Source organism: Thalia democratica, chromosome 8 (genome assembly GCF_965202585.1).
Source record: "Thalia democratica chromosome 8, ktThaDemo2.hap1.1, whole genome shotgun sequence".
Lineage (NCBI taxonomy): Eukaryota > Metazoa > Chordata > Thaliacea > Salpida > Salpidae > Thalia > Thalia democratica.
The window spans coordinates 14,848,943-14,870,374 of record NC_139172.1 but is presented as its reverse complement, the minus strand read 5'-3'; the positions used below and the strand labels follow the sequence as shown (position 1 = coordinate 14,870,374).

General features: G+C 24.7%; 1 protein-coding gene across 2 annotated transcripts; it reads left to right on the top strand.

The window, feature by feature from the left end:
* Positions 1-9,670: 9,670 nt before the first annotated feature.
* Positions 9,671-20,782, top strand: LOC145843397 (arginine and glutamate-rich protein 1-A-like). 2 transcript variants are annotated; one of them, XM_082950873.1, is made up of 6 exons: positions 9,671-9,836; positions 11,058-11,370; positions 12,172-12,292; positions 16,345-16,449; positions 18,096-18,179; positions 20,279-20,782. In XM_082950873.1, exons 2-6 carry the CDS (start codon positions 11,081-11,083, stop codon positions 20,435-20,437), a joined length of 759 nt encoding a protein of 252 aa, XP_082806999.1. In that variant the 5' UTR covers positions 9,671-9,836; positions 11,058-11,080; the 3' UTR covers positions 20,438-20,782. The 2 variants fall into 2 exon arrangements, with proteins under 2 accessions (XP_082806999.1, XP_082806997.1); XM_082950871.1 differs by lacking the exon at positions 9,671-9,836 and having other exon boundaries at positions 11,004-11,370.
* Positions 20,783-21,432: the final 650 nt, after the last annotated feature.

Below are 21,432 nucleotides of genomic sequence, written 5' to 3'. Positions count from 1 at the left end.
GGTAACTCTAGCAGAGGCAACTCGAGTAGAAGGAAATTGAGCAGGGACAACTCGAGCAGGGACAACTCGAGTAGGGGCAATTAAAGCACCGGCACCTCGGTTTTTTTTCTGCACCACCTAAGAAAAATACCACGCGACGCCACTGGCTGCAGAGTTGCCAGAGTGCAAATGTTTCTATACCATATACACACTGAATTCTTAATAAATGTTTTTTTGTTTTAAATAGTTATGTAATACTTGTGTAATTTTTTTTTAAACTTGTAAACTTGATAGGCAAGCCTGCTTAGCTGTATCATAAACCTTAAAAGTAATAGTAACACTCCTACGTTAATTTATAAAATATGTTATTGTGGCTAGAGTTGTCAAAATGCTAATTTTTTTGTGCTAATTGGCACTGAAGCGTAATAAAATTTTTTTCATTAGTGATCTACCAGATTTTCTAATTAGAATCCTAATTTTTTTAAATTTCTTATGTAATTACAGAGAACAAACTATAAAAAGTTAATTATTTTAAAACCACTGGTTAAGTAAAACATGTTTTATCATATACTTAGTAAAAAAATAAACATAATGTTACTTACAAACTATATTATTTTGAACACTAACAAAAAAACACTTTGTAGAAAAAAGACAAAAATTTTATCGATACGAAATCTCAGTTTAAACTTTAAGATATGATATTAAGCTACTTATACAACTCAACTTAATTGATTGGTTTTCGCCGATCTTTGGAAGCAATTGATTTTCAAGTTACCAAATATGAAATAACCTTTCTGAATAAACAGAGTATGAAGGTGCCTGAAGATACTTTCTTGCAAACCAGACAAGATGTAGATATCTTGTCATGTTTGACTTCCACCAATATAAGACTCAACTTTTTTAATTTGTTAAAGTAAATTTTGCTAAGTAAAAAAGAACCTTAATTTCTGTCGCAACCTCTTGATCAACTGAATGATGTTGCTTGCTTTCGTGATTGACTGTACTTGTTTGTGTGCAAACGCGGAGTAGAACGCATTAAAAACATTATTTGTAGATTGTTGAGTTATAAAATTATTAAGCGGTACTAGAGGAAAGTGAATACGTTGTCCAGTCTTACGACAACTATGCTTTTTACTACTAATTTTAACAGCCTTTTAACCTTCTTTTTGATATTAGGAGGGAAAAGTTAAAGTCGATACCGTGAATCAACAGCTTTTATGACTAACAACAAGCTATGTCATGGAAGTCAAATAGTGAGCTCTTATTTTTAGTATACATATATTTGTTTTGAAGTTGATGAGTGCATAGGCACGAAACTCGAGTCCTTTGAATTTTGCATCTTTAAATAAACCTTTTTATTAATAAAGCCCTCAAGGTGGGCTCAGTGTGAAAAAATTTAATTTATTAAGTTAAATAACTTAATTCTAATTATATATATATATATATACATATTAGTTGTTTAGATTGTAGAGCCACTTTTACCTGATTGACTATTCGCTTTGAAATCAAAAAAATAATCAGTACTTATGCATGCGGAAATAGACTTGACAGCAATGCGTTGTTTCTATTACACTGTTGCTGTACAAAGTTCAAGCAGTTCAATAATGTAGCTTTCAAGTTGCCATTCTTTCAGCTGTAAAAATATTATTTTCAGGCCAAATCTAATTTTTAAGTTATATAATAAAATGTTAAAAATGTTTCTTTCTTTATTCAATATCAGTAATTAATTTTTTTTTACAAAGTTTTACAGCTATTAAATTCAATATTATTCTTAATACTATATATTCCTTTTTATTTACAAACATTTTTGAAGTACAATTTAAAGTTTATATATGCATTCTTTTTTAAAATAAATGCGTATAAGTGTCAAAAACAACAAACTAACTGATTTATTAAAAATTTAAAAGGCGATAAAAAGCAGTAAATAGTTCTACAAAAAAAATTCAAAGAAAAACACAACAATTTAATAATAAAACTGAAAGAAGCTGATCGCGGAAGGCTAAGTTTTTCCAACAAAGCGGATTCAGTAGAACATTGTTTTAAGTTTAAATTTTCTGCTCAAGTAGGTAAGTCTTTTTGTTTTAACATGAGAGTGGTGTAAGAGTGTAGACTAGTAAATATGCGTGATGGAATAATGGGGATGTGGTAAGACTAAACTATCTTAACTAAAGTTATCTCATATACTCTTACAGTGTTTATTTTAATTGTTGGTGTAGTTAACTTAATTTCTTTTTTAACTTAAAAAAAAAACAACAACTTTGAGGTAGTTTATATTGTTTATGTGCCTTTTTTACGACATCACTCGTCGCCTTGATAGTAAAAAGAAAACTTAACTGGTTTCATACTGAAAATGCATCATATTAAAATTGCTTCATATTAAATTGAAACTTTAAAGATCAAAGATATTTTAGAAGTAATGCATCATTTTTAACGACAAGAGGCGTGTGTAGTCTTTTTTCAGTAGGGTTAAACTACTTTTTTTTGTTCAATAATAGGTTATTTTGTGTAGTATACTATAGTTTTACACTTTAGAAAATTACATAACTGTCTATTAGAAACTGTCTAAAACTTCTAAGGTACAAAAACATTTCTAAACTTTAAACAAGTTTGATTTACCAGTAAAACAAAACGCTAAATTTAAACAAGTATTCCAGTACTTTAATTTAAATATGAACCTAAGTCTTGATTTTGTTGACAATGTGAAACTTTGCTATATACTGTGAAGCTAACATTAAGAACTAAATACTATATACATAGTTTATTGAACGACAAAAAATACGCTTAAAATGCTTGGTCCTAGGACCTGGTGCACAAAAAAAACCTTTCGGTTATCGAGTCGCACACTACGGATACCTCTTAACGTCTTGTCCAGGACATAAGACACTTAAGACAAAGTACTAATCAAAATTATTAATTAGCTTGTCTTAATATGAGAAAAACATATTCAATGATATGTAAATAATTTACTTAGTAAGTAGTTTCAGTTTAGCTAAAAATCAAATTTTAGTTAAAAACTAGTTATATTTTTCTAAAAAAAACTGATTGCAGAGATAAACAACTATTTTAAATTCTTATGAAATAAAATAAATTGTAAAACTGTGGTTTAAATATTGTAAAAATCTGTGATTTGGTCAAAAGTTTCTTAAAGTTGAAATAAAACCCTTCGAGTTAAAACACTTTTGACCGGTTAATTTTAAATGATAAGTTTTAATTTTCAAATATGCAACTTTTATACAGTCACCTCTTGCAAATATAGGCACTAGTTTGCACTCTCGTTTAGTTACGTACTTCAGAGTTCTCAAAAAATATTGTTATTTAATTAAAAATCTTTTAACGTTTTTATATGATTCAAGGTTTTTTGGCAACAACAATAAATGAAAGATTTCAAGAAAAATAAAATTAAGTATTTTGAAAAAAAATATTTTGCATCTTTAATTTGTGCCTTCATAAGTAACTTTTTGAACTCTTTGTCTTTGATTTTAGTGTTTTAGGTATTTTAGAGTTTTAGACTCTTCGCCTCCTTTTATACTTTTAAATCAAACAAAGTACAATGTTTAATTCCTAACAATATTTATGGCATAATGTTTCATTTCAACTCATTGACTTTCTTTTTTGAACTAATTTGTTCCTTTCCAACCTAAAATTAAACTTTTCTCGCATGCGAGTCTTGTTGAAACGTTAAGGTGTTTCCCAAAAATGTATCTCTAATACCATACAAGACAAGTTTGTTCCTAGGTTGACTTGGAACATAGTAAAAAAAAAATATACATAAACAGTATTTATCAAAAATTTTTATACTTATATACAACTTTAATAAAAACTAGTTTTGTAAACAAATAAAGCGAGAAAGTCATAAAACTCTATTAAATCAAATGCATTATAAGAAAACAGCCAATATTGTAGGTACATTTGCTACCTCTCGTTTAGTTACGTTCTTTTGTTTAATTACGTAGTTTTGCTGTGGACACAATGTGCGTAGATTCGCGAGAAGTGACTTTATTTATAGTTTTTTTTCATAGTTTATACAACTTTTTCTAGAAACAAACTTATAAAACTACGTCACTTTTGTACTTTTAGACGAAGACTCTATTGCACGAAGGGGCATTTTTGCACGAAAGTTTAAGAAAAAATACACAAAATGCAAGTGAAAAGAAAACATTAAAGAATAAAATTTCATATTTGACACCTACCCCAAAAATACATATAATTTATTACTACTAGTTTATTAATGTTCTTTAGTGGATGAACTTAACAGGTTATTGTTTATACTTTTAATATATTGTTCAGCACATATTTGATGTTTATAGTTTTGTTATTTAATTCAGGTTTTTTTAAAGGTATTTTATAAATAATTTGTTTAAAAAAGTTTAAATTCACTGTCTAATATAGATTTTTTAATGCGTGGTAAAATTAAAAAAAGATTAAAAGTAATTGTCCTTAATTATTAAATATATAAACAATGAACACGTGATGTACAAAAATGGCTAACTTGTAAAAAACCTTTATATTTTTGTTTCATATCAAAACATTAGAAGTGTTTATTAAACTACAACTATTTTAAACAAAATGCCTCAAGGATGAGACAGTTATTTAATAAAGTAGTTCTTGAATGAATTGCTGGTTGTTAAAGCTACTCAAAAAATGTAAAGGAAATCTGAAGCCACCCCTTTAATACTACAAATTCTATGTAATGCTGGACATAAGTAAAACATTCTAAATTTACTATTGAATATAAAACATACTTATACTAGTTTTTCAAACATTTTTACACAGGGTTGCCACACACTTGGTTGAACTTTTATGTTTTATGAAAATCACATGTTGAATTATTTTTTTTTTAAATACAGCTATATTTTCATAGAACTTAAATGAGATTGAGTTAGTTTATTTTGTAGTACAAACCTACTTTGTGCTCTTTTTATGTCTTATATCTTTATGTGACCTGATGAAGTATGGGTGTAATAATAAGGTGTAAGGTGGTGTAATAATTTCTTTAAAAACTCAATCAGTTGAATATTTTAAGATCAAAACTAAATGGTCAATACATATACAAGAAATAAGGTACAGCTGTCAAATCTCTGAACCACAAGTAAGTAATGCAAGACGAGAGGATCAGATGTATGAGTACTTAAAAAGATTGAGTTTGCTCCCTTCTGTAAGTTTAATTCTGTGGGTTTGCTGCTCAATCCATAGACAGGGTTGCCAAAAAACCTGGAATTTGAAAAATTTGGAAATAACCTGAAATTTTGAATAAAATTCACTTAAAAAACCTGGAATATTAAATAAAGTTTTCATGTAAAGTAACAAAACTTCAGTTAGATACTTTGATTAGATCTACTATAAAAAAAGTATCTTTAATTGTTTTTTTCTTCAAAAACATATTTTAAGTAGCTTTCCAGTTTCTTTTCAATGTTATTATATTATTTAAGAGAGTTTTCTTACCTTAAGTTTTTTCATAATAAAAATGGACCAACAAACTTGTTAAAAAAAATTATTTAGAACACTTGGAAGAAATTGACAAAAAACCTTGGCAATCCTGCATAGAGCAGGGTAGCTCATGGTTCGTGCGCGTCAGGCTAAATCAGGCTAAGTCAGGCTAAATCAGTTTTTTTGAAAAAAGTTGAAAAACGTCAGGCTAAATCAGTTTTTTTATTTAAAAGTTTGAGAATCTCAGTTTTTCTCAGTTCAAATGCTTGAAAATTTTTGATTAAAAAAACTGAGAAATCTTTTTAAGATCAGATTGAGATGTGAATTTATTTCTAAATAAAGATTTAGTTATTAAAGACGAAATCATCAGCATTTGTAAAAAAAATGCTCAAAACATTTTGTTGAATCTCTAAAAAATTTTAAAGAACTTCATTATTTTGTTTTGAGTAGATTATATACGTCATAATTATGAAATTTCATAAAAATAATAAACACAAAAGTTGGTTCTACAACTTAGCTGTTTGTTTGAATTTTTTTACATCAGCTATGTTTTTCAGAGCTTAGTTGGTTGAACTGTTTTAATTTCTAATTTAAAGGCTTTATACCAAATACCTTATAGATTAAAACTATTCATATGTTTTACTGTTTTTTTTTTAAAGTAATTTAGAGATATTCACAACACTAAAACTTAGCTTTAAGATAGAAGTACTAAGTTTGTGGGAGTACGAATCTTAGGTACAATTCATTTTTCTTTACAAGAACAAAATATTAAAGGTTTTTTTTTAATTTAAGTGTAAAGTTTTCAAATCTGATACGACATTAACAATCACTGTATTTATTAAGAGTTTAGAATTTATAATTATGTATCAATTTTAAGTATTAGTCAAAATACTATAACAAACATTTTTTACTTATTTTAATACTCGTGTAAGCGTTCCATTTTAAATTTTAATAAAACACGACAATGCACTTGGTTTTATTATAAATCTTCTGGTTATAACGTTTTTACTTAGTGCTTAATTTGTTGAACAATTGTGTTTATTAATATATATAAAATTTTTACACTAGTAAAATAAGATATAACTACAAAGATATAACACTTATTTTAAAACTTACCACTGAATTTTTTATATTTAAGCCATAGGGGGAGGGGGGGTCAATCACCTTTTTCACAATTTAGTTTCATTTTATTGAGTTGTAACTAAGCTATGAGTTGCTTTTTGCAGATTTTTAAAGCTCAAAATATTTTTGATATAAAGCTGATTGAAGTCGGAGACTACAATAGTACAAATCAACACCCCCCAATACCTAAAGTGACTTCTAAAGGGGATTTTTCTTACTTTGAAAAAATGTCAGGCTAAATTGGTCTATGTCAGGCTAAATGAAAATAATTTCGCGCACGAACCCTGGTAGCTATTAAAGATGGAATCTTGAAATAACTTGAAGTTAGACACTTTTTTCAAAAAAACCTTGAGTTTTAAACAATTTTATTTGTATATTGTATAGTAATAAATTTCAAGAATAAATAAGAACTACACAAATAATGTAAATTATTTAGACTTTTATTCATTTTATAACACATTTAAAATAAAGTATCATAACAGTATCTTATCAGTAATTTGAATTAATTATTCTCAAAGAGTAGAAAACCCTGTTTTCATCTTTTTTATAATTTCAGGCTAGATTAATATGATTAGGCTACTTTTTGGTCACTCAGGCTGGCATTTATGTCTTTATGAATGAGAACCCTGTATTAACATTCATTGACCAATTTATATTTTAAATGAATAAAATAAAATATTTTTTATTAAAACTGTTATTAAAATGTTTCTATTAAAATTAACTTTTATTATTCATTTTGACTAAAAGTTAATGTTATTTTATTTTTAAAGATATTAAATGTGGAAAATAAATTAATAATTAATTTTAAATAAATATTAAAAATGGAAATAAAAAAAAGTGTTTAAGTGTAGTTATAGTAGTGTTATGGTCATAAAATGTTAATAGTTTTTATTGAGCTTGCTGGAGTTGAAAAAATATATATATTGAGAATTTTAAGCTAAATAATGTGTGGTGTGAGAATCTGCTCTATTAAAACTTAAGTTCCATAGTGTATTTTAAACTGTGTATTATATAAATTTACTAATAAAAATTTTTATACATTCGCTATTTTTAAATTTTGTTAATGTCAGTAGTTTTTTATTAAACATTTATCTTGTGCTGTAACAATTGAAAGATGCAATCAAATAAAAATTATTATTTGCAATCAAAAAGGTGATAACATCCTATTTGGTTCTATTTTAAATTACGTTCAAGGCAATAAAGTCCATAAGGTTTTAATTTAAAACTAACATGAGCTCTTGAGTGTAAGATTAAGGGCATATGGGTCCAACTTTTATTTTTTACTAAAATAACATTGGCTCTCATATGAAAGCTTTAATTACAAACTACAAGCCAGTTTTTTAAATGTTATTTAACTTTTGAGATATTTTATTTTTTGTTAAATTTTTTTGATACAAACATATGGACTGCAAATTTTTCAGGTTCAATTTTATCAGAAATTTAAAAAGTCACTAAAAATGTATCTTCTCCTTCATTTTTTGAGCTAGAGACCTCAAACTTCAGGAAATTTTACTTTAATAGTTTAAAAGACTTTTAAAGTTGCAGTTTTAAAAATATTGAAAAATAAAATTCACATAAAAAATAACAAAAAAAATGGTAGTTTTTTTAAAATATTTTTTTCTTTTGTTGAAAAAAATTCCTCCATTAAATCTGTTTAAAAATTTAGTAATGGACTCTCTGTCAAAGTTTGAAGAAGATTGGTTAAAAAATGAAGGAGAATGTAGATTTTTAATGAAATAGTTTTTTTTTGCGTTTTTGGTTTGCACTTTCCTTTATATATATATACCTTTATTTTATCATTGTCAATTTTTTTCATAAATTTTAGAATTTACTAAAAATCTATCTATTTTTTGAACTAAAGGTCTTAAATTTTATGAAATTTTGCTTATAGTATTTAAAAAATCAGTTGGAACAAGCTTGAAATTATTTAAATTTGAGATGAAAAAGTCACTTAAAAAAATAATTCAAAAATTTAACCACAAACTGATTTTTAAATTTAATAAAAATTAGTATGATAAATTTTCATTTTTTTTTTTCAAAAGTTGTAATTAGATAGAAAATATTATTGAAACAGTCCTAAGATTTTTAGTTTGAACTTTCCTAAGAAGCCTATTACCAGGATTCGTGCGCGTCAGGCTAAATCATGCTAAATCAGTTTTTTTGAAAAAAGTTGAAAAACGTCAGGCTAAATCAGTTTTTATGTTTAAAAATTTGAGAATCTCAGTTTTTGTCAGTTCAAATGCATGAATTTTTTTTAATTAAGAATAAATTGAGATGTGAATTTATTTCTAAATAAAGATTTAGTTATTAAAGACAAAATCAGTCAGTATTTGTAAAAATAAGTGCTTAAAACCTTTTGTTGAATCTCTAAAATAATTTTAAGAATCTTCTATATTTTGTTTTTAGTAGATTATATACGTCATAATTATAAAAATTCATAAAAAAGTACAGTTTAAACATTACAGTTTAGTTCAACAACTTAGCTGTGTGTCTGAATTTGTTTACATGAGCTTTGTTTTTCAGAGCGTAGTTGGTTAAACAGTTTTAATTTCTAATATAAAGGCTTTATACCAAATACTTTTTAGATTAATACTCTTAGCAGTTTGTTCATATATTTTATTTTCTGTTCATTCAAAGTTATTAGAGATATTCACAAGACTAAAACTTAGCTTAAAGATATAAGTTTCATAAGTAGTAGAATCATATTTTGCAAGTTAATGAGTTGATAGTAACTTTTATTTTACTCTTTTTAAATGTTTTCGTTTATTATAACGCTTAGATAATTTTACTTAGCCTAATAAAGCTTATTTTAAAGTTTAGTTTTTTTATTTAAAAAGTTCAAATTAAGTGATAAAAGCATGTATTTTAAAAACAGGTATATGATAAACTTATCGTTTTCAAAATTATGTTGTTAATGAAAAGATAAGTTTTAGAGTCCAGATCATGTGTTTAATACTTATCTTTATGTATTCGTTTAAAAAGATTCTTTGAAATAACTTATGTAATATCATGATTAGCTTAATTAGTTATTTTAAAAATTAAGATGCTTTAATGATAACATAAAGTTTTTGAGAGATGTGTTTAATTACATTTTGTTTATTTTTTACAGACTTATACACATTTCTGTTTTAATAAAAGCTTCTGGTCCAGTCATGTAACTTATAATTGACGAATTCAAGTACTAATTGACACAAACCATGTATATGGGTGATAATAGGTGGATGTAACTAAGCCCTAAAATTTAATAAAGGTATGAATTCATTGAAGCAGAAATTACAATGACCAGTTAAAAATATTCAAGTTGCTGGGTAAGCGATTGATAGATGTTGAAAAATAATTCATTTATATTTTTATTTTCTTTAAAAGTAGTTTTGTGAATACTTTTATTGTGTTAATTTGCTAATTGAGACCCCCCGATACCCAAAATGCCTTCTGAAGGTGATTTTTTCTACTTTGAAAAAATGTCAGGCTAAATTGGTCTCTGTCAGGCTAAATGAAAAGGAATTTCGCGCACGAACCCTGTATTACAGTCAATGTTTGATTGCTTATGTTTCAAAAATGCATCACTAACATGCCAGGTTTAAATTTTGACCTCTTCACTTGTAATTAAAAATTGTTAAAACAATTTAAGAGCTAATTATAAATAGAAACTAAAAATAAAGTTCCATTGGATAATATTGTAGCAGAACTCAAAAAATATATTGTCTTAGCATATACCAGGGTTGCCCACTTTCAGGGTATTCAGGATATTTTGAAATTCTAGAAAACCTCAAGATGACTCAGGGTAACTCAGAATATTTTGACTTTTTTTAAACTCAGGACAGTTTTAATTTAATAAAAATATCCAGCCAGATTTTTTTCTAGATTTAGTTGATCCAGTTTCAATATTTTGTGGAATATAACCAATTTTGTTCAACAACATGATTTTTATTGATTTAGAAATACTTTGTTAAATTTTTTGTAGCATTGCTGCTACTTCTTCACTACTATTAGAAATAGTTTTTGTTTTAAATTTGAAATTAATTTTAATTAACAAGATTTGAGTTTATTCATGCTAGTGAGTACTTTATGTGGTAAGATTAAGTCAATTAAAATGTCAAAACATTTTTAACTATTTTCTATTATATATAAAGTTATATATATCAACATACATCAAAATTATTTAAAAATCTTAATTGATGTAAACTTTTAGCGTTGAATATTAAAAAACTGTCTTTCTCATAAGTGAACATGTAATGCAGAAACATATACATACAACATTCCTTTTAATTTTTAAGAAATAAAATAAGCAAGATGTATAAGTAGTTTGCGGATAATTTTTTCAAAGAATTGGATAAAAAAGCTCAGGGTGACCCAGGGCAGTTTTTTTGGCTCAAACCCTGAGTAGTATTAAGTTTAATTTAAGGCATTATGTGTATAAGATTATATAATATTATAATATATATCAAAATGTTCTATGATTTGAATTGTTTTCAGAAATATACAAGTTTATAAAATGAGTAATAATCTACTTCTTGATGTTTTTAAAGACTTGGAAAAAAGTCAAAGTCCAATGGAAAATGGTAAATCTAAAAAAAAGCACCAAAGCAGCAGCAAGACGTCAAAACATTCCAGACATCGTTCAAAGTCTAGAGATCGTGATCGTAGAAGAAAGAGATCTCATGATAGAGAAAGAAAGAGAAAAAGATCTCGTTCTGGGAGCAGACATCGAAGGCATAAGAGATCTAGGTCTGGTAGTCATAAAAAAAGTGACAAGTATGATTTGCTTGGAAGAAAATCTTCTGCTATAAATTCAAAAGAGGATGATGAGCTAAGAGAAGCTATTGAAAGGCAAAGAAAAATGTAAGATTTTATTAACTAATAATATATTATATTAACTTAAATACATTTTATACATGTTTTATCTATATAAGATATAAAAGTGCTAATAATAATTTTTTGTCTTAAAACAAATATTAACTTGAACATTACTTTCTAGAAATAGTTTAAAATGTCAATCGTATGTACTTTAAAAATGTTAATAAATAATTTCAATAACTAACTGTTTTACACCAAGTTTGGAATTAATCTGAAATTCTTCATTTCCAGGTGATACACATCAGTTGTAAAAATCTTACACAGTTGTAAGTAAAGAATAGGCGTATCCTCAAACAAATTATCACTCTTAGTGAGCTACAAACTGTTTTTCTTTATTTAAAACACTTGTTTATAAAAAAAAACTTATAAATTTGTACAGTTGAATATACTTTCAAAGGTTATAATATTTAATTCAATTACAGGCTCTATGTAGTAATACAACCCAATTACAAATGTATTTTAATTGATTAAGCTAAACAACCAGTAGTATTTACTAAAAAACAAAACTGCAGTCTCTTTATCGTATTCTACTTTATAATTTTAATAAATTATAAAATTTCATAATAAATTAAAAAATTAAAAATCTTTAAGTGTATAATATTAAAAAGATCTTTAAATTAATTAAATGCTGTAAGTAAGTAAGTTAAAAGCTAGATAAAAATGATTAATTTTATTAACATCGAATTACAGAAAGTTTTTGGTTTTAATAGTTAATTTGAGATGTCTGCTTTTTTCTATATGACTATTTATGATTTATTCAAATACTAAAAGAATTATTCTTTACAGTCAAAAAAAGGAAGTTGAAGACAGGGAAATTGAAGAACAAGTTTCCAAGCGTGTTGCTGAAATAGTTGAAATGAGGATAGCTGAGGAAATAAAAAAGAGAGAACCTGAAATTCAAAAAGAGGTTAGAGTTTATTCTTTTTTTCTTATTTAAATACAAAAACAGTTGTTTTGATTTTCTGATGGTTTTAACTTGTTTGAATTATAACTGAGGATCTTTTTAGTATTAATCTGTATTTGTTTGAAAAAAAAATTCAAGTAAGTTAACAAATCAATAAGCTTGTTTGAATCTCTGGGTTTTAATGCTGTAGTATGTTATATCTAAAAATATAAATAAAAATTACTTTGAAATACACAACAGTCATTATTAATTTCAGAAGTAATGATAAGCATATAAGCATTGATAAACTGAAATAATATATAGAAAAATATAAAAGAAATTAAATTTAATAATAGTAAAGTTTTTTTTTTTGCTTTTATGTTAAATGTGTTTTACCTAAACTCTACAAATTGTGTAACAAATATATAAATATTTTTTTCATCAACTATTCAGGGTGCGTCGGCTGCAGTTCTAAGGTTGCTTCTAATTGGCTAATATTTTACTTATTTTTAATTTAAGATTTAAGTAATAAAACTTATTTTTGTTCAATTTTTTATAAATTCGTGTAAGGTGAGTTAGGATATGGGTGAAGATTAAAATTTTTGGATAAGGTGGGTTAGAAATAAGAGTATAGATGTTCTTAATTTTCTGCTGAATTATCACTTTACCTCATTTATGAATGAAAAAATTCTAAAACCTTACAACTGCAGCCGACCCATTCAGGGTTGCCTAAAAACCTCAAATTCTGAATTTGACAATTTTGGCAAAAAATATTTTTAACTTCTAACAAAAATCATCAAAAAACCTAGAATTTTAAGCTATTTTTAGATGTAAAGTAACAAAATTTTCCTTAGATACAAAAATTCTATCAAAAAAATAAATTCAAATGTCCATTTGTATCATAAAACATTTTTTTTATTAAAATATATCTAAAGTATAGTATATTTATAGTATCTTTTAAAAGTTGTTATACTATTTAAGACATTTTTTTAAACTTAAGTTAAATTTTTTACTAAAAATGAACCTAAAAACTTATTTTTTGAAAACTGGAATAATTTTACTAAAAACCTTTAGCAATCCTGTTTATTAATACATAATGCATATTTCTTTTATTACAAAATGTTGTCAAATTTTACAAATGCTCTGTAAGACAACTAGAAGAAGATAACTGATAGTTTATTGCTAATTAACCTTAAAACTTTTGTCTGTTTTATATTTTTAGTTAAATATTGTTACTTTACAAAGCACGTTTGAAATTATTAATATTACATTTGCAAATTGTCTGGTTTTTAGTTTAAACTAGGGTTTTCAAAAGTTGATGATATCACCCGTTTAGGGCGATTTTGGCTATCAAGATGCAATAAGTAATTTAAATGCAAGCAAAAATAAAGTTAAGGCACGTTATTGTTAAAATTATTGCCAACAGTGATAATAAAATGAGTTTAGGAAAACTTGGTTTCAACATATAAAAAATGTTGTACTTGTTTTTTAAGTATTAAAATTTGAAGTTATTTTAACTAAAAATAGTTTATTTTCAGAGTGGTCATTTCAAAGTTTTTAAAATATTCTAATGATAAAATTTTAAATAGTTATATATAATTTAAAGTTATCAAATGTATGTAATTGTCCAGTTTTATTAAAAATTAACAATTCTACTTTATATACTTTATTGTTGAATAAATTACCAACAAAATTTTATAAGTAAAATTGATTTAATTTGATAAATTGTTATTATCCATACTATTGTGTAAAACAGTATAAACAATTGTTACTGGGTTAGTCTGTAATGGGTGGGTGTCACTTTTGCACAGGTTAAAAAAAAAAAATTTTTATTTTAACTTTAATTTTTTTATTGCTATTACTATTACCCCTAATCCTTACACTAAATCGGTAAATTTATTGTTATTATTTTTTTTTTATAGTTTACTTTTTTCGTTTTCCTGTTTTTTTTAGTTAGAAATTTGTATTAGGTAAATAACAATAACAAATTATACAGTATCCTTCTTTTATTACACTGACATATGTTTCTGTGTGTTAAACGAGTCAACACACTTCAACGGAGCTATGAAAATAAAGGAAATACATTTTTCATAGCTCCGTTGAAGTGTGTTGACTCGTTTAAGACACAGAAACATATGTCAGTGTAATAAAAGAAGGATACTGTATAATTTGCTATTACTATTATATATTTCAGTGAACTTGTTTCGCTTGTATCTTTTGTTAAAAAACGCTTAAATTTATATTTTGAATAATTTTTAGGTAAATATATACATTTTTTTCTATCACTGTTACTCCTAACCCTTACCCTCGATCGGTAACTTTTTTTCCTTTTTGTTAGTTAATTAATTTAATTTTTTCGAGTTTACTTATTTTTTTTTAAATATTTTTTAATTATTTTTCTTTTACTATCACTGTTACCACTAACCCTTACCCTCGGTCGTTTACTTTTTTTATTGATTAATTTATATATATACATATATATTTTAATTAAAATTCACAATTTAGTTTTTATTTTATACACATTTTTTTTCTCTCGTGCAAAAGTGACCCATTCCCGTCTGTAATATAGGAGTTTCTGATTAAAGTGTACAAATACTTTTCTAGTTGCTGTAAGCATTAAAAAAAAAACTTTTTAGATTTAAAATTAATGTTGAAAAATTTTGGAAAGCTATTTTGCAAAAAGTATTCGAATTATTGCATAAAATCTTTTTAAATACTAGTAATAATTTTTTTTACTGTTAATTTGAGCTACAGTATTATTTTTAGAAAAAGACAAACAAATTTTCTGATATATTTGAAAGTATTTTACATATTTTTTTTTTGTATAAACTTAATTTGTTTGTGTTTAGTTTTCTCATTACCACTCGTAGTTCATATAAGTAGTATAATATACTTTAAAAAATTAAGCACTGCCTTACAAGCAGCATTCTTAAAAAGTATAATCCTATAGTCCTATGTGTTTTTATGCATAATCAGTGTTGCCACAAAGTCAGGAAAAAAGAAAAAAAAAAAAAAAAGTCAGGAAAAATGGGGTTTGAAAAAAAAAAGTGAGGAGTTTTGATATGAACACAATTACAAAGTTTTTCTTCACTATGAACTGAATTTTGATGATGTTATTATCTAAGAAATTTTGCATTCACAATTCATTTATTTTTCACGGTCTAATTGAGTTTTTGGAATAAATTAGAATTTTTGTTATGTTTTTTTGATGATATGTTTTGAATTCGATTAAGAAAGGCCATGTTTTTTTTAGATCGATCTATGGCATAATACAAGTTTCTAGATTCTTTAAATTTTTATGTGAATTTTTTCAAGACAAAAAGCTATTTTACTATGTATATAAAGTTTATTAAAAAACTTTTGTAACGTATAAATTATTTTCAATAAAAGCAGAGTTTCCTGAAAAAACATTTAAAAAACTTAGACGAAAAAAACTTGAAAAACCTGTAATTTTAGAAGTTAAAGGAAAAAACTGAAAACTTGAAAAAAGTCACTTAAAAACTTTGAAAAACCTGAAATTTAAAACAATTTTCACATGTAAAACTTTGATAAAATACAAAAGTTTGTTTAAATAAAGATATTTTTTGTATTTTTTGTTTAAAGTTACATTTAAAGTATTATTACAGTATTTCTAAACATCTTTATACCATTTAAGACATTTTTTGCATAAAATTTAATTTTATACTAAAAATGGACTAACTTGTGTTTTCAACAATTTGGAAGTAATTTAGAAAACCTGACAAAAAAGTTCAAAAAACCTTTGGCAACCCGGTAAAAGTCAAGCCAGATTAAGGGTTTTCTGTTCTTTGAAATAACAAGCGATTTTTCAGTTTTTTATCCGTATACTGTATAAATTGTCTAAGTTAATAAACCCACTTCACGACTTATTAGAAGATGTTTTACAATAATGAATAATTTTTTGTTATGGAAATGTATGCTTTTAATTTTTAAGTATTTCAACATTAATCTTATTTATTTTTCTTGTCTAAAATTTATAGAATTTTAATTTCTTAGTTTTTTTTAGTAAAAGTTTATGCTAAATTTTGTACAGACTTTTATTTTAAAATTACTTTTAGGTTGAACGTCGTGTAGAAGAATTAAAAAAACAAATGGAATCAAATTTGTTAAAAATGGAAGAAGAAAAGAGAAAAGCTGAAATAGAGGAAAGAAAAAATAAAGAGGTTTTTTTTATTAAACATATTATATTGGGTATATTTAAAGTATTAAATGAAATAAAAATATTTAAAACTGAAAATTTGGTGTTTATTATGCAATTTATAGTCAATGCAAGGTAATTAATTAGAATTGTAAATAAAAGGTATTAAACGACTTAAGATTTATTTTTTAATTTTTAAAACTTATACGATTTTTCAAGTAACCAATGGGTTATTTAAATTTTTCTGATATTGTTTGAAACATTTTGCTATGAGTTATAGAATGAATCTCTTGGACAAGTTTAATTAGTAGAATCAACTCAATTCTCTTGGCCTATGGTAAGTCAAAAATTAAATTAGAAAAGTAAAAGTTTATATGACTGGGACTTCAATTTGCAAATAAAGTCGGGAAATAAATTCTTTTCAAGCTCTCAGTGTTGAATAGATTATTTTTTATCAGGACATTTAGTCATATTGTACTTAAAGTTAATTAAAAATAATATTACTTTTATTTGAAATTTCCTGCTAAAATTCCATTATCTAATTGTATTCAGGATTGCCAAAAAACCTGGAATCCTTAAAAAACGTGGAAATTTTAACAAATATCATTAAAAAACCTGATTTTTTGAACAAAAATCACTAAAAAATCTAGAAAAACAATTTCACATGTAAAGCAGTAAAATTTTATTTTCGAAATGAAAAACCATATAGATAATCATATAAATAAAAAAAATTGTCATCATTAATTTTTTTTTATTTAAGAGCACATTTAAAGTAGCTTTACAGTATCTTTTCAATGTTGTTATACTACTTAGCACAGTTTTTAACCTTAAACTTAGCTTTTTACTAAAAATATACCCAAAAACGTATAGTTTTAAAGACATGGAAGAATTTTCACAAAAAAACTTGGCAATCCTGTGTGTTATGCTTTTTTTATTAAATAAAAAATATCATAAAACTAAGTTCTTGGTTAAGATCATTAGGTTATCAAATGTATATGTAAAATGTTTAGTAGTAGAACTATTATTATTTGTAATTTTTTATGATTTCAAGAGATTTTATTTTATAAAAAATCAAAATATTAAATGTTTTGATGTTTTGTAAAACAATAAACATATATCTCTACTTCACTTAAGAAAGAAATATAAGAATCATGATTGTAAACAAGCCCAGTATAAACTATTTAACATTAAAAACAAATTGAGATAAAGAAAGTTATAAAATTTTATAGTTCAAACATACTTCTTAGTTCTATTATGGTATTAAAATTTTACTTTAACCATAAGTTAGTTTTTGAAATTTTGTATAACCTAAAAACTTTAATAATTATAATTTTTAATTTTAGTTATTTGTGAAAGCACTTAAAATAATTTTTTTAAACTATTTATAAAACTTTTTTATTAAAATAAAATCGTATGGAGTTATAATTAAAAAAACCGTATATGTTTAAAAAGTGTAGAATTATTCCTGAAATAGTAGATAGCGATTTTTAACTTAAGTATACAATATTTCATAAGCTTAAACAAGCATGGTATAAATATTTTGTAATATACTTCACAATATAAGTTATCCAAAGTTTCTTAGATTATATTTAATAATTATTTCATAAACTTTTTAATTATATTAATTAAATGAAAATAAAAGCAATTGTTAAGAAAGTAAATAAATGACAGATTGAGGAGGAACAGAAAAAGAAAGAGCTCGAATTTATTATTGAAGAAAATGACAGAAAAATGCGCGAAGCTAAAGCTAAACTGGTTAGTTTATTAATAAAGTTTGTGTGTTCAATAGTTTTTTCTGATAAAAATCTGAACGTTTCAAGTTAGTTGGAGTATAACAACAACGTATCTATGTGCTATAACTACAAAGTTTTTTATAGTAATCCTATCTACTTTATATAAACCTCTTAGAACTGAGCTAGTAATAGCACAGAGAGGCGCCGTTAAACTTAATAAATGAGTACTTTTAAATTGATGTGGTTATTATTTATTTCCAATTTTTTAAACTATTATATTTTCAAGTATTTTAATTGATTTAAACAAGAACATAATTGTTTAACAAACTAAAAAAGCATAGTCATGATTTTGTTTGTCAACTTTTTTAGATGTAAGTCTGTTTAAAGTTACTTAGTTGATTTTTTTTTAATTTACATTTGTTAATCAAAAAATTGTTTCTATAAATTTTATTTTTAAACAATTTTTTGTGTTGACACAATATAGAATAATCTTCATCCAAAGTAAACCCTTGAAGTATTACAATTTTGGTGCTTCGTTGCTTAAGTCTAATATTGATCTTATGCTACTTTGGTTTTAATTATCTTTTTTATTAATTTTTCATGACTGTTAATAATTTATACTGCAACTTACCTTTAATAGTATTTTACTAAGTTTTGAACTGTTTCTATTTAAAGTATTGCTAAAATAAGTTTCTGTTAATTTTTTTCATTTTTTATAGAAACACTATGCAGTTTTTAAGTTGTTTAAAAGCTATGAATTTTTTTTTGAATAAAAACTTTTTGTTTTTTTTTGTATAAAAAATTATATTAGTTAGTAACATACAACTATTATGCATAATTTTGATAAACGTAAATTAGATTCCTGTTTTTGTTTTAATAAGTACTAAGAATAAATTTCTAATTATTACAGGTTTTCCAAAAAGCCTGATCCTGAAAAAACCTGGAATTTGAGAAATTTTGAAAAATAATTGGAATTTTGAACGAAAATCACTGAAAAACCTGGAATTTTAAACATCTTTTACATGTTAAGTAGTAAAATTTCGATTTGAAAAAAAATCTACCGTGTAGATAAAGTTTTTTTTTCATCAAAAGATTTTTTTATTATAAAACACATTTAAAGTAGTTTTAACATATCTTTTCAATGTTGTTATACTAATTAACACATTTTTTTATCTTCAACTTAATTTTAAATTAAAAAAGACCCTAAAATATGTAAATTTAAAAACCTGGAATAAATTTTGAAAACCTGGTGAAAATTTGCCAAAAACATTTGGCAACCCTGTTAAAATATGTTTTGGAATTATTAAAAAGTCCTAGATGTAATTAAATAAATACTTAATATTAAGTATGAAATAAAAAATAGACTTTAAATAATAAAGCTAAGTAACAGCAATTCAACATGTTATTGCTAAATGCTATTGTTTTTTAAAGTATTATTTTTAGAAATTGTTAAATAAAAAAAAAAAAGGAATCTTAAATAAAGTTTAAAATAGTTTTGTTTTTTAAGTAAATATAAATGTTTAGTAGGTATGAAGTAATTACAAAACAGAAAAAGTATACAGAGTTTTTTTTTTATAAAAATTAAATCAATCAAAACTCAAGCACCGGTTGTTTAGCTCTTATGCTTATTTAATTAAATTATAACAATAACATATAGTTTTTTGTGCAATATTGTTTTTAAGTTTTCCATAAAAATACTTTCAACAATAATTTTAATGGATTGAAAATTATTTTGTATATACTAAGCATTTAAAAATGCAAGAAGTATTTTATGTTCAATTTAAATCTACTCCATTTTTAATAAATACAACTTAGAAAATTACCTATTTCTAACAAAAATGGCAAAAAAAAATTAAATTTATGTTACTTAAATTCTAATATGTTTAATTTTTGTAGTACTTTTTTTAATGTTTATTCAAGCGTTTTCTTATTGAAATCTAGAATTGTTTGGCAACTTATACAAGATTGATTTAAAATAGTTCTTATTTTTTTATATTTTGCTGTCACACAGAGTTGTGTCCATACAGAGAATAGTTACAATTTTTGATTCTTGAAAAAATTACAAAATACAAAAAATTACCGTTCAATACGAATAATCAGAATTTTTAACAATTCAAACAGGCGGAAGATCGTCTGAAGATAGTGGAGGATCAGCGGAGGCTGCACGAAGATCGCATGAAGATGGAGGAAGAACAAAAGCGGAGGAAAAAAGAGGAGCAGGAGAAAATACTTGGAAAAAAGAACTCTCGCGCCAAAGTTTCCTTCGGGTTCAAACTTTAACTTTTTTATTGGAAAGAGTTTTCTCTTTTTGATATTATTTTGTTAAAGTTTTTACTGATAGTTTAGTAAAACTATTAATTTGTAGTCAAACGTGTTAAATCCTATAATAACAAGCTTGAATAACATGGTATTACAAAAAAAAATTAACAATTTTTATTGCTTTTATAAATACTCTAACTTAAAATAGACAAAATTTTGGATTTATTCTTATAACAGAAATATACGAAGCATTATGTTTAAAAATTTATATTTTTTTAAAAACTTGTTGAAGCTTAAAATTTAAAAATATATATTGAGTCTGTGTTTTTTTTTGTGAAACTCGCAATTAAAGCTACTATTAATTTTTTTTTTTTATTAATCATGTCTAAATTTGTAGTTTCTATGTATAACAAACAATAATCGATTTATCTACACACTTTAGCTTTTATCGGAAACTTTAAATGCAGAAGTTGTGCTGAATGTCAATTAATTTTAAATAGAGCTATGTCTACCTGATTTGTCATGGAAAATTTCTTCCAAGACTTGTTTTTTTAAATGAAATGTTTTAGAATTTATATTTGATACTTAAGAAATAAGTAATTAAAGTAAGTGGTATAAAATAGTTTTATTGCTTATACAAGAAAAAAAACTTCAAAATTAGGATAAGTTGCTAAAATGTCAGAAGATGGAAATTATAAAGTTTTTTTTTGATGTTAAGATGTTAAGACCTGCATTTTTATTACTTGAAAGTTTTAACTTAATCCATATAAAAATAAATACTTTTTTTAATTTACATGTTTTTTTACGATTAAAAAATGCTCAAATCTAACAACGTTTTTACAATGTAATTTTTAGTGAACTGCAGTAATCTGCCCTAAAGATAAGCATGTTTGTTTGTACCCAATTCCAAAAGATACATATTTAGTTATATATATACAGTATACTGCCATCTTGGTACAAACTTCCGGTATGGTACGCACTTTTTAACCGAAAAACACTGTGTACAAAATGCAACA